At 31.9% G+C, this 14,719-nt stretch overlaps 1 protein-coding gene across 1 annotated transcript; it reads right to left on the reverse strand.

The window, feature by feature from the left end:
- Positions 1–560: 560 nt before the first annotated feature.
- Positions 561–14,117, reverse strand: LOC143082501 (sodium- and chloride-dependent glycine transporter 1-like). Its single transcript, XM_076258197.1, has 13 exons — positions 13,803–14,117; positions 11,530–11,661; positions 10,427–10,766; positions 8,912–9,044; positions 7,831–7,965; positions 6,867–6,970; positions 6,312–6,436; positions 5,334–5,446; positions 4,646–4,774; positions 3,569–3,668; positions 2,773–2,873; positions 1,604–1,774; positions 561–962 (listed from the first exon to the last, which is right to left on the reverse strand). The coding sequence occupies exons 1-13, from the start codon at positions 14,005–14,007 to the stop codon at positions 825–827; spliced, it is 1,926 nt and encodes a 641-aa protein (XP_076114312.1). The 5' UTR covers positions 14,008–14,117; the 3' UTR covers positions 561–824.
- Positions 14,118–14,719: the final 602 nt, after the last annotated feature.

Consider the following 14,719-nt stretch of genomic DNA (forward strand, 5'->3'; position numbering starts at 1 on the left):
ATATGCAAGGGAATTAGAAATAAGGGATACTACTAAAACTAAAATGTCTGCGTCAAACTTGTGTCTTTTTCTTTAAAATAACACTTCTCTTAAACACGAGACGATATTGCGTTTTCTATTGTTAACCTTCAATATCTCCATAATTATCCACCCTCTGTCGAATGGCGTTTCCATATCTAAATTTATACTATGAACATAAGCGTGTCCACATTGTAAGAAGTTTTTCAAGAGGGATATTCTCATTACGATTATCTTGCTAAGCAATTTTCTGAAAAAGAAAGACTCAAGACGACAAGTTTTAGAATACCCACAATGAAGAGCATATCAGAAAGATCGTTCGATCTGGAAATGTATTGAATTATCTGACATTTCATATATGAGTGTAGATTCACAGCGTGGTGATGTGAATAGTATGTCTCGTTAATTCTTCGAATGAGAAAACAACAGGATATAGTTCATAAGTGATCTTTAGTTTAGTTATGGTATTTATGTGTGTTGTTATATTGAATTCATATACACATATACACATATTATCAAAAATCAAAAGAAAAACACTGATGTAATAACAGATTATGTATTTAAACTTTTGCATATAGTTCTTGTTAAACAACAATATAACTTATGATTGTTGTAATTAAAACAAAACACGTTTTTGCCAAATGTCTACTTTCTTACGCAGCAATACTTTCAATGATCGACATCAGCAATATAATATCCATTACAGAGTTCATAATTGATATTTGTTCCTCATAAACCTCTATCTTACTCATTGTTGGATAAAATTTATCAATTGTTTTGAACATGCTTGATATATATATATGTCATTATCGACCCAAAAGTGTCAAACTGATTCTTTCTGAGAATGTCTGTGTATCTATTACATCCATTTCCATGTATCTTTTTCTTTCATTTTTATCTCCTGGTTGCCATAACATAGTTGGTCGTAAAGAGTTTCTAAATTTCTGAAAAAAAATTGGATTAACATGTGAAATTTTAACATGAATTAAAATAATGCAAAACATTCAATGATTGGGACACAAGTAGGTCTTCTTTTTTAAGTAAGCAAATTATGCAACTGTCTGTCATACTTCAAATTATTAGCTTGGTTCCTTTAATGAATTTGCTGTTACTGGCGGATGCCACGCTAGTAGACGTTTTGTCTCCGAGTGCATTAGCCCAATAGTCAGTACGTTTGTGTTGATATAAAATATACTTGATTGTCATTCATGTAAGTTTACTGTTTATAAAATGTAGAACTTATCGTAAAATTAATGTTTTTCTATCACCAGGACAAGATGGTTTTAGCTGAATTTAGAACAACTTTTTCAACATTTTCGATTTTCAATGTTTTTTTTCAATTTTGCATTTGATTCTAGCGACAATGATGAGTATTACGTTGTCGAAACACGCGTCTGGCGGATTCAAAATATAAGCTTGGTATGTTAGGAGTTTATACATTAATATTTTCTATTCATTTACAAGGCAGGTTTGGAAAACTGAAAATTGTTTGATGATGAATTGGGCTGAGAGAAAACTATTATGTTACAGTAAAACAAGTGAATGTTCAAAAGATAACTACATGATATCAATAAACTATATAAACCTCTAATACAGTATTTCCTTCAGACTGAAAAACGGTTATAACGGCACATATTATCACAGGAAGTAGTGGGACTAAGGCGTAGGTAAACCCAAATACATTCGCTAACAGTGGGTAACTGTAATCTCCATACGTTGGTGATTCATATCGAACCACGATCATAACCAGTAAGATCTGAAAATATAGTAATAATAACTTCTTTACTGCATTATGTTTGAAATTTGGTACTATCGATGCCATGACAATCATTAGTAGAAATTTCAAAAATTCCACATAACCTCGAATAAAGTTCTAAGTTGTTAAGTTAAAGTCATCCTTGAGAAAATTTTACGGCCATTATAGGTTGGTTGAGTAATATAATTTCTGTTCAATGATAACGACAGATATGTTCCAATTGTCGTAACCATATCCCATCTCTTTTCCTCGAATGAGATTTAAAAAATAAGACTTAATATCATTTTGTACAATCCGACGGACGCCATATGTAGATCAGGATATGCTTACTATTCCATAGCACCTAATATCACCCCTGGTTTTGTTTAAAAGAGGTTTGGGTTGTTTTTGCTGCAGTTTTATGTGTTGTTCTTTGAGTTCTTTTCATTTCTGTCTGTATCGTGTTTACTCGTATCAGTCTGTTTTATCATTTGTCATGAAAAACTTAGTATCACAATTTCACAATCAGTCAAGTTTTAGGGTTAAATAATTATCTTGACCGATGTTTTAGGAATTTGCTGATATCTCAGGGTTAGAAAGGAGTCAAATTACCAATCTGCTCATATTTGTATAGGAGTAGCACGACGGTTGTCATATATGGCCAAAAAATCTGATAAAACTTCAGGCGCACCGGAGATCATCCCAAGTTTTTGATGTAGTTCATGTTGCTCAGTCTATAGTTTTAAATTTTGTTGTTGTACTCATACTATTGTTTCTCTTTTCTGTTTGGTTTTGACATGGTTTTGTCAGTTTGTTTTCGACTGATGTGCTTTTACATATTTTGCCTCTTTTTTTAAACCCCTCAGCTCACGTGTTCTAATATAAATGGCGAAATACTAGTTGCACAGGAGAATTCCACTTGATGCTTTTAGCTTTCTGTATTACTTCTGATGTGTTTCAAACTTTTGATTGATATATTTCGTAATATCAGTATGTGAATGACTTCACAGAAAACTTACAAAAAGTAATACTGGCGTGACAAAGCACCATAATATCCTTATTACTATTGGGATAGGCCGACCAATCATCAGTTCTATATCTCTAGAAAAATTGTCGGCTCCTGCAAGTAATTTTTTATCACATCATTTATTATAGTGATCACAATTATACTGAGGTATACAATAAGTAATGAAACCTTATGTTTATGACTATTGGAAATCACTCTTAAAAGTTGTTCGACTATTTCTTCTCAATGTCTAACTATACCGAAAATTGTCGCGCTACCTTTACGTCCTCACTCTCAATAATAAGCAAAACCAAACGAGTGGAGAAATATAATTGATTCATACAGAGGTAGAATCTTTTGTTTTCATTTTTTTCTGGGTAACTGTACAAAAGGTATTCTATATCGGTAAAAACTGATTTTGTACAATTCAGAGAAATATCGTATATCACTCGATGCACAGGTGAAATACATATGTTCTTTCTACATAATTTTTTTTTTATTAAACTTGCAAGATGTATACAATGTCGTCCAATTATTTTGCTTATTCACTTCTATTCGAGACTTTTACTAATTCGCTTATATACTGAACTTAGACATACAAAAACAAAAGGTAGGAATGTCAAGTTTGACAATCTCTTATATGCTATCGGTATACAAATATTCTTTTTTCTGAGAAGTCTCCTGTACACTAAAATACGGATTTGAATGATTATTTGGATGGCAAAAGCGATAAGGCACACTTGAAGGTTTACTCTTTTGTGACAGTTGTTTTATACTCATGTCCTTGTGTCATTGGTTAATTTTCTTACCATATATCCAACCAAATACCAAACATTCAATAATTCCAAAAATTGGAATACAAAAGGCAGCTATATACCAGTCCATTAGTTGAAAAACATATATTCCACCCTATATACAAAAAAAGGAAATTAAAAAAAGTGGAAGTCAAAACCGACAAAATTAAATGCTAACATTCAACAGAACAAGTGAAAAACAACTGCAATATTGCTAACTAAGTACAGGCATTATCCGACGAAAATCATGGATTAAAACTGCTTTAAAGCCTGCTAATCCTCAAACTTATATTACAGTTGTTTATTGTTTCGTAATATTGACAATATTTGATGAGCAACCGTGACAGACATAATAAATTAATGTAACAATAGTTGCGATCATCCAGCAAACAGCAGAAGTGTGCATATAATAAGTACAAAGTTAGTCACCATTTAAGACGATTTAATACATTTTTCTATCTCTTGATGTCCAATGTTGTTGATGGGTTGTTTCTTCGTCGCCATCATACTCCGACAGTTTTATTCATACAATTTAATACTGAAGTGATTTCCAGTTGCTTACGAACCTTACCAACCAAACGCAATGTTCAAATATTAAGGCGTAACTTTAACCGAAAGTTATGAACCATTAATGTATTTCATATTTCAAAAAAAAAAAATTACAATCTAAACTATAAAAACATAATTATTGTAATATTATTTAACGATATTTTGGCATAATATTTGGAGTCGATTGGTTCACATTGTAAAATCTTTGAATATTGTCATTGTAGAATCAAAAGTAATTTAAACCTTCAAAAATATATTTACTTTTTTTTTAATTTTACATTTACTAGTGGTACTTGTTAATTCTGTCTATACCTGCAATTGTGCATTTGAGTGTGTAGGTTTTTAGTGTGTGTCTTTTTTTTATCAAATTACTAATTTATATCATATTAGCGGAGTATATGTGGTTCAGTTGAATATCGGGAAAGCCAGTTCTGATCTTTCGCGATTTGAAAACGTTCAAAACCATGTAATATATGATAAAAGTCTATTTTGATTAAATAATTTAAACATTTTTACTATTGTTATTACCCACCAAACAATTACCTGAAAACAAAAGGGCAGTCCCAACAAAAAGAAAGACGCCATTAAAACGGCAGTAAACATCATTCTTCTTTTCCTTATATATCGGAAACTGTCACAGAAAACGGCAATAATAGGCTCAATACCTGCAAACTAAATATCATTTATTAAGATAAAAGTTCAACACTTTCAATAGCAAAATATTTCGGTTGCATTATGATGCCGAATTCATTTCAAGATATAAAAAGGCAATAAATATAGTGAAAATAGAGTCAAAACAGATGGGTCGACGGGGCAAGTATCTTCAGTTTTAAGTGAATACCTCATCGTGTTGGACCATAGTTGAATCTAACATCAATTGGCAAGACCAAGTACATAATAATATATGTAAGAGTGTTTGTGAACAGGTCACATCTATGACAGTTTAAACACGTCTTTAGTAAGTTAAGACGTTCAGACAAACATTGGAACTATCAGCCACTTCGGGATAATAAGTGTACAAATTTCGATCGGATAGTTTGAATTGTTCTTTCTCGCAGTTCTGTTAAAGGATGTTTTAGTGAGAGTTTTAGCGCTTAAGATTTGAAAATGCCTGTACCAAGTCAGGAATATGACAGTTGTTGTCTATTCATTTGAAATTCTTTAAAATATACTCTACATCGAAATCAATGATTTGTTGTATGTAACGTCAAAAGATCTGGAAATTACTAACTTGCGAATCCAACCCAATGGTTAATATCATGATAAAGAATATAACAGCCCAAAGATTGGGTAGTGGCAGTTTGGCTACAACTTCTGGGTATGCTATATAAATCAAACCAGGCCCTGAAAAAAAATCATAATGTCATAACCTAAACAGATTAATCTTCTTGCGTCACTACTTTTCTTTAAAATGATAAGATAACGTCGGTTTTAGTAGCAGGTTTAGAATTCTGGCGTAGTTAATAAATTTCCTATGTTTAGGAAATAATTCAAATTTGTTTTCTGCATTTGCATATGATTTAATGTTATTCTTAACAGAAAATGCACAATAAAATAGATTAACAAGTGTTGTTTATTGTGTGCTGAACCAGAAGTACTTAAAATAATAAAAAAAAAAATGTTTTCTGTTGAACTATATTGATGGATAGTAGTTTTAAAGGGAAATTGTGCTTCTAAGATATATAAGGTTTTGTCTGTCAAGCTGAATGAGTTTAGTTTTCGGTATTGACATCCCACTTTATGTTACGTTTTAGCATCAGATGCAGGTCCAATACAGTTTATGTGAAGCTGATACATTATCATATCTTCTGGTCATCAAAAAATAAATTATACTACCAATAATAAAAATGTAAAATCAATTTCATGGTACTGTGGCAATTGGCGTTTGGTTTTAATTGCTGGTATGATATAGCCTGTAACTTCATATTGGAAGGCATAGAAACTAAGAAATATGTTGACTTTTTAAGCATTTTTATTTTATATTATAGTATGTGTTTGTATAAACATCGGTATGTTTAGCATTTGTGGGTGCTTATGCATAGTGCTTAATTTGTTTAAAACAAAACGTCTGTATGAGTTCACTAATAAAGTTCTTTTTCATGTTTGCATCTTAAACTGAATTTCCAAATGAACAATCAATAAATTCCTAATAAAGCAAATACTGCGGTTTTCACTTTACATATTTCTCTTCATTAGACATTAGATTTACCTGATTTAACAACATCCTCTATCTCAACACCGTTGGAATGTGCCATAAACCCAAGAACAGAAAAAACAACAAATCCACCAAAAACACTAAAACCTTCTCCCATTGTGATCAGCATCGCAGAATCTCTGTTTACATATGAATCAAGAAATTTATTAAGTTGGAATGGTTTTGAAAATAATTTGCGCTACAAAAATTCATATCAAAGACATGGTGTTAATGTTATAGTGTGTGTTACGAAGTTCAGGTGTGATAATGGGCCCTGTAAATAGCAAATCCCAAAATATATCGTTTGGTGGTGCGCCTGACAGATGTTATAGTTTCAATATGATTTCGCTTTCTTATGGAACCACCTTATATAACTTATAAAGCAGAAATAAGAATGAGTTGCCCTATTTCATAAAAGTAAAACAATTTATTGACATATCTTTCTATAAATTTATTTTAAACTTTAACAATCCAATAGTTTAAATTCGAAGATCGAAAGACCTTCAGTTGATCTCTGAATAAAACATCCTTTTTTTTTTTAAATTTTTACATAGTATTGTAAATAATTACCTTAAACAATTATTGTTGAATTTATTATAACTCGCCATAGTGATAAGAGGTCCCCAACAAACACATGTTGAATAAAATACTTGAATTGCTGCCTCAATCCACACCTTAAAAACATATTAAATTAAAATGTTTAAATAGATTGATATGTAAGTAATCTTTGTTTACGAGAATTCTATAGTTTTGTCCACTAATAAGTTATTCCAGTGGGCATTATTGAAGGCAATTATAAAAATATTGTTTAAAATGATTACTTTGCATGCCTTGGTTCATTAAAATACTATTGTCAAAACAATTTGGTTTACAAATGTGAAACAAAAATACAAGGTTGGACACTATCCATTATTTTAATCAAAGTTGTTATTCTTGGAATCTTTACAATGTGAAATAAATTAAAATAAACCGTTGCCATATGCATGATGAAGATATCCCCTACACTGTAAGAGTGTTTTGGTCGTATATTTTTTTGCCCAGTACTTTCTTGTGCTCGCTCGTGTTTCCTACATACCGGTTATCTTTATTCCGTTAACTTGCCTTCTTGTAATTGATTTGTTTTGTTTGTGTGTTGTCGTTGAACTTGTGTTTTGATCTCCCTTTGAATATAATTAAATCTTTATCTTCAATGTGCTTAAAACTTGAAACGAAGATTGTTCATGATATGATAGAACATTTTGCTATCATGGTATACAAATATGGACAAATATAAAGGTTTTGTTTTATGCGATTGTAATTCAAGTGAGAGGTTTAGCTAGCTTTAAAACCAGGTGTAATCAACCATTTCCTACCTAAGAAAGTTTTAATAGTAATTCAGTAATATGATAGTTGTTATCTATTTCTTTGATGTGCTTGAGTTTTGATTTTTCAATTTGTATTTGGACTTTCCGTTTAGAATTTTCCTCAGAGCTCGGTATTTTTGTTAATTTACAATTTAGGAAAGGCTATATTTATGTTTGTTTTATTGCATTACCTTTGGATCTCCTATTCTAGTAAAATTGGGATATATGTAATATCGAATTCCATTCATCGCTCCTGGTAATGTTAACCCTCTGACTAACAAAATGATCATTAAAATATATGGCAAAGTAGCTGTCACATAGACTACCTGGGAAAAAAAAGGTATGCATTCACATATCATTATTTCTAACACATGTACTAACGTTCGTTATGTAATTTACACTGGCCGAGATTGATATAGCATCTGTCTTTTTTGCAGAGTAGTGGGACTTGTACTCACGGCCCCAGTATTTCCTGATAATACCGTCAAGCGTCAGTGTAATCTTTAACAAATATTTACACTAAAACTTCTTGTTAAACTGCATGATATTGGATTGCATTGCTTACAAGACGTTTTTTTTTTTTTTGAATTAAAACATATAAAAAAAACGTATGAGAACATCAAAGATAAAAGATATAGTGCTTAAGCAAATATATATATAATCAACATGACAATATAGTCAAACAAACAGTTTATCTCAATTATTTCATTGACAACTGACGAGCATACGTCTTTTGAATATGGCATTGTCAATATTGCAAATGATTAATACCAGAGTTAAGTCGTTAACAGTTCAGTTGAATACACAGTTGTCTCCAAAACTGACAATATAAACATGATGGGTATTTAAAGTTTTGAATATATTTTTACCTCGAGTATCACTGTTTAGACATTAATTGTCCACAATAAACATATGCACATCTGGTGCAGAAAAACGTGGTACCGTTAATTCTATTTCTACTACTAGGTCAATACCTCTACGGGTGTCCCCAAGGATATCACTAGCTTGACTTTATGTACTTTGTGGTCTATAAGCTCTTTGTTTTGTTGTTATGTTGGGTTTTTTTTTTGTTTCAAACAGCTTGGCCTCGAGCATCACTAAAGAGACATATGTTATTGAAATTCACATCTGGTGCAGAACAATTGGTATCGTTAATGTTATGTAGGCTTTAATGAGTAGTAATTGTTATTTGACAAATCAATTTAGACCCAAGCAATGCAACCTTATGCAGTTAAAACAAAACAAAGTTAGGGAAGCAGAAAGAATACTTACTTTCCCAACGGATTTTATCCCTTTCATTAGACATAGAAAGAGAACTACCCAGGATACAAGCAGACAAATAAGTATGTTTAGATTTAAACTTCCCATCTCTTCTATTCCTTTCGACATGTCTAAAACTTTATATCTGAAATATAAAGCAAAAATAAAATCCGAAATCGAAAGACAGAGAACAGTAAACAACATATAATCTGAATGTTTGTCCAATGTCATCTGGTTTACCTATTTGTAGTACAAACCAAAGGGTACAATGCCTAAGGATTGAGACAGATGACCCAACAGATTTTCCCGTGATTAATAAAAGAAAACCTTCGATCTTGCAAAAACCCGATCAAAGCCATTTGTGTAGTATGGCGACTTTTACGATAAAAGGGCTAAGAGAGTCCTGAAAAAGGCGTACATTTGTTATATGCGAAAAAGAACAAATGCGTTGTCGCGTTTTGACATACATACATACATATACACAAGAAGATGATGTATGAGTGTCAATGAGACAACTCTCCATCCAAGTCACAATGTATAAAAAAAATTAAGAATTAAAGGTCAAATATTTATCAAATGTACCAGGATTATAATTAATACGTCAGACGCGCGTTTCGTCTACATAAGACTCATCAGTGACGCTCATATCAAAATAGATATCAAGTCAAACAAGAACAAAATTTAAGAGTATTGATGATCCTAAATTTCAAAAAGTTGTGCCAAATACAGCTTAGGTAATCTATGCCTGGGATGAAAAAAATCCTTAGTTTTTTTCGAAAAATTCCAAGTTTGGTAAACAGGAAATTTATGAAAATGACTACATAATTGATATTCACGTCAACACCGAAGTGTTGACTACTGAGCTGGTGATACCATCGGGGACAAAACATCCACCGCCAGTGGCATCGACCCAGTTTTGTAAATAGTTATCAAAGGAACCAGGATTATAATTAAGTACGTCAGATGCGCTTTTCGTCTACATAAGACCTATCAGTGACGCTCATATCAAAATAGTTATAAAGCCAAACAAGTACAAAGTTGAAGAGCATTGAGGATCCTAAATTTCAAAATGTTGTGCCAAATACGGCTAAGGTAATCTATGCCTGGGATAAAAACAAATCCTTAATATTTTTTTTTTGAAAAATTCAAAGTTTTGTAAAAAGGAAATTTATGAAAATGACCACATAATTGATATTCATGTCAACACCGAAGAGTTGACTACTGGACTACTGAAACGTCCTGCGGCAGTGGCATCGACTAAGTGATGTTAATAGTTATCAAAGGAACCAGAATTATAATTTAGTACGTTAGACGCGCGTTTCCTCTACAAAAGACTCATCAGTGACCCTCAAAGTACGGCCTTCAGCATAATAGCTTAGCTCACAAACACATTTTATATATTAATGATAAACGGGTGTAGACACTGATTTCAACTAAATGAGATGTCCACCATGTTTGATAAGAGATAAGTGTCGTTATAAACGAGCTCAATGCTCTGTGTTTTTATTAATTATTATTCTCACTTACTGCCAAAATTCTTCTTGACTAGATATTCGGTCAATGGAAAAATTTCCGTAAGATGACGAATTAGATATTGTACTATTAACGTCACTGAAGTTTTTCGCAGTCAAAAGACTGGAATGCACTTCGGTATTATTTATATATCCCACAGCACGAGTATAATTATTATTGCGTAATGCAGTAATTGGTCCATTGTAACATTGTTCTGTATTCCAAATATTTCCACATGTTGTCCATGGCAGTGGTGATATAAAAGAGTTATAAAGATAGTATAATGTCCACGTGACCACCATGACGTAATATAAAGCACATACAACGTTTAAAATCACCATGCCCATTCCGACGCCTGCAAATGAACAAATAAATAAAATAGTAGAACAAAGCAGTACTATATATGAACTGTTACTATGTATATTATGTGTATTGTGTTTATTAATTTGTTTAGTGATACTATTGAAATCTGAAATATTTTAAAACTGCAATTATAAATGTTTGATTCCATTGGAATTTGTATTCAATGCCCATTATTTACGAATAATTTTAATCTGATTTGAATCATACGCCGGATAAATTACGACTTTTCGTTACCCTTAAAGCACACAAACGATTTAACTGCATTTTTTGGGTCAAGACTATAAAACAGGAAAACAAATGAATGGTTCGTTATTTTTTATTTTTTTTTGGTTGCTTATAAATCTGATTTGACATAAAAATATGCGATGGATTCCGGATTAAAAATTATCATTTTCTACCATGCTGATTTTTCAGTGTTAATACTAAAACTTGTTGCTTGGTTATCTAGCGGTGAAAAGCAAATACTTGCATAATAACAATGCACCTGTCCTTAGTCAGGAACCTGATGTTCAGTAGTTGTCGATAGTTGATGTGGCTCATAAGTGTTTCTCGTTTCTCGTTTTTTTTTAATAATTTAGATTAGACCGTTTATAGTTGTTTTCCCCATTTGAATGGTTATACACTAGTCATTTTAAAAGCCCTTACAGCTTGCTTTTCGGGGTGGACCAAGGCTCCGTGTTGAAGACCCAATCTTCTTGTATCTATAGTCTTACTAAACAATAACAAAAAGCTAGACTACACTTGTTAATACTTACCTCTGAATAAAGGACATACCTCCCAACATTGGACTGTGCTCCGTGCTGTGAACTGTCCAAGTGACACCTCCAGGAAAAACAACGGAAACGCTATGAAAATGCAGCAGATAATGAACGGGAATAGAAAGGCACCTGAAACAATAACATTTCCGATATAACTTCATTATGCCTTTAAAACCATAATTGATCACCATTACTATAAGTTTAAATGTATAGTTTTAACTACGGAAAATATGTTCGAATGTCTTCCAGACTTCTGTTTATTATTGTTGCTTTGGAGGTATTTTATAGCCCAAAAGTTATAACCTTGAAATGTATTATAAAGGTGTGTGGTTTTGGGGATGGGTAGTTAAATATTAATATATAAACATATATAAACAGATAAAAAGCCTTTATAGCTTACTGTTCGGTGTGAGCCAAGGCTCCGTGTTGAAGACCGTACTTTGACCTATAATGGTTTACTTTTACAAATTGTTACATGGATGGAGAATTGTCTCATTGGAAATCAGACTAAATCTTCATATATCTTTATGATGAAAAGCTCAGCAGCTTATTTATGTAACATTTCCAGTTTTAGCGTTTCAGTGACTTGTTTTTTTTTGTGTTTTTTTGTGGTTTTTTTTATTTTCCTTCCAGATTACAGCCTTGCAATTTAGTTTAACTTTTGGAAAAGCTAAGTGAGCTAAGTACATATGTTTTGGAGCTTACAACTCAAAAGTGTATAAAATAAAACACACTTTAACCATGAAGGTTCGCGTTTGCCTTGAGATCCCTGAAGGACTAATAACGTTATCGTTAGTAAAATTACCTAGTACGATAACCTCCAGTAACATTCGCTTGATGGTCAATTCAGTCAAAAATATATTCAACAATATTAGTTTTTTACCGGTGGTTCATTGTCTTAATTTTCTAAATAGTCTATCAACTCTAATTCGATTAATTTCTATGATATGCGTTAAAACGTAATTTTGCTGAATCACTGTTTGCTGTACGGGTGTATACATAGAAAAACCTCACTTTTTGATCTTCATTTTTAGATTTAAAATGAGTAACGTGTTTTGAAAATACTGCTGTTTTGGGGAATACAGTTGCGTTGCATGATGCCATTAAATATAATAAAAAGCATTCAGTCATAAAAAAAAATCATTTCGAGAGAAAAAAAGTAATTTCTATTAATTTGACGGTTCGTAATGTTTTCAATCGTTAAATGGTTCTGTTACTCAATAAATGGAAAATAAAACCGTAGATATCAAAAGGAAAAGCTTAGTTGTAATTTACAAAAGAGATGATTAGATAGGATGACCATCGTTATATCCTTCATGAGGATCAGTATAGACACATACAACTGCAGAAAACGGTTAATTGGTTGAAGACCCTATGATGAACTGTCTCAAATCTAAAAAGAACTAGTATTTGTTTATTCGCATATGTTACATTTTCCTTTCATCCTACTCCAAACAATATATATATGTCAGAGCGACTTAGCTGATACATAGTATTGAAGGTCGTACGTTGACCTTTAACTCTTTATCCATGTGACTTTGATGGAGAGTTTTCTGTCTCATTGACAGTCATACCACATCTTCTTATTTATATTCATACATTGAAATGAACGAATGTACGAGAAAGTGGTAACTCTGTATTGCATCTATCGGTATAAGAGAAGTGACGCTCTGCATTTTTTACTTGCAAGTATAACTGCGTTCTTTCATTCCATATTTAATTTACGAAGAAAATTTGTCTTGGAACTAGCATCTCGATACAAAATTGACATAGTGTATACTTATTTACATACAAGACATGAATAAATATACTTATTTACATACATGAAAAAATGTAAAACAATGCAAACAAGAAAACTAATTAAATTTATATTATAAATTCTAACGTATGTCCTCTCTCATGGCATTTTTGCAGCGAAGCCAACACAAATAAAAAAGAAAAAAAAAGTTTTATATATAACGAACATAGAACATGATGAGCTTTTAAATTTATAAGGTTTAGACGTCCAATCTTTAAAAAGAATGAGGACTAAGGATATGGCAAATAAACCATATGAAATCTTGCATGAATAGAGTTCATCGTACTGTGATGAATACGTACTGGCCGTAAAAAAAAACCTTCCGATTTGATTTGATTGATTGATTTCTGCTTCAACCCGCATCAGCGCGACGAAAAATGATTGTATTTTCAAATCAAGTTGTGTGTTTAAACAAATTGTCATATCTTAATGTTAATGTCAATATATGATAAGTTTCGGGTAAATCACTCACCGCCACCGTTTCTCATACATAGGTAAGGAAATCTCCAAAAGTTTCCTAATCCAACAATATAGCCGAGCATTGATAAAATAAATTCTATTTTTTTGTCCCATTGTTCACGATCTTCTTCTGAACTTTCTTCTGATATCGAATCCGTTTCTATATGAACTTTGTCCTCATCTTCCAAGTCAAAATCATGTTTTTCTTTTACCTCCATGATTAATTCACTCTCTGTTGTGTATATGTTACTACATAGATATATCGAATTAAGCTTCTGTATCAGTATTTATGTGACCACAATCACGTGATATAAACACCCGTGCCCCGAAGACTATCAATTAAACATGACTTAGATTAAGCACAATGCTATGTTGTGCTCCAAATGACAATTTACAAAAATAATGGTAATGAAACTACCAATGCTGAGAATAAATGGTTATGATTGAAATTGTTCTCAGTTTAATCATCTTTGTTCGGGGTTGGGTGCACTTAAACGTATATATGTGGCACGGGTGAGTAGCTGATACATCCAGGACCATATCCTTAACATATATATTAAATAATTTATATACCCTGTCATATATTTGATTTAGATTATGGTAGATTTTCTTGTTTCCACTATAGATTGTGGCATATGCACTTGTCTGCATTGTAGAATATGCGACATCCGTATTTACTTTATGATAGATTTACTTGTATGTATTGTAGAATATTGCAGATTTACTTGTCTACACTGTAGGTTATTGTAGGTTTACTTGTCTGCACTGTATATTATAGTAGATTTACTTGTATGCATTTTAGAATATGGCATATTTATTTGTCTATATTGTAGAATATGGTAGATTTGCTTGTCTGCTTTGCAGAGTATGGTAGATTTACTTGTCTGCTTTGTAGATTATGGTAGATTTACTTGTCTGCTTTGTAGATTA

The sequence above is a fragment of the Mytilus galloprovincialis genome, chromosome 7 (assembly GCF_965363235.1).
Source record: "Mytilus galloprovincialis chromosome 7, xbMytGall1.hap1.1, whole genome shotgun sequence".
NCBI lineage: Eukaryota > Metazoa > Mollusca > Bivalvia > Mytilida > Mytilidae > Mytilus > Mytilus galloprovincialis.

Coding starts and splice junctions, on each gene's coding strand:
- LOC143082501 (XM_076258197.1), bottom strand. CDS start 14,007: ATGGAGGTAAAAGAAAAACATGATTTTGACTTGGAAGATGAGGACAAA. Junction 6,437..6,866: donor TTCAACAATAATTGTTTAAG/GTAATTATTTAC, acceptor ATATGTAAACAG/AGATTCTGCGATGCTGATCA. Junction 4,775..5,333: donor CCATTGGGTTGGATTCGCAA/GTTAGTAATTTC, acceptor AATGATATTTAG/TTTGCAGGTATTGAGCCTAT.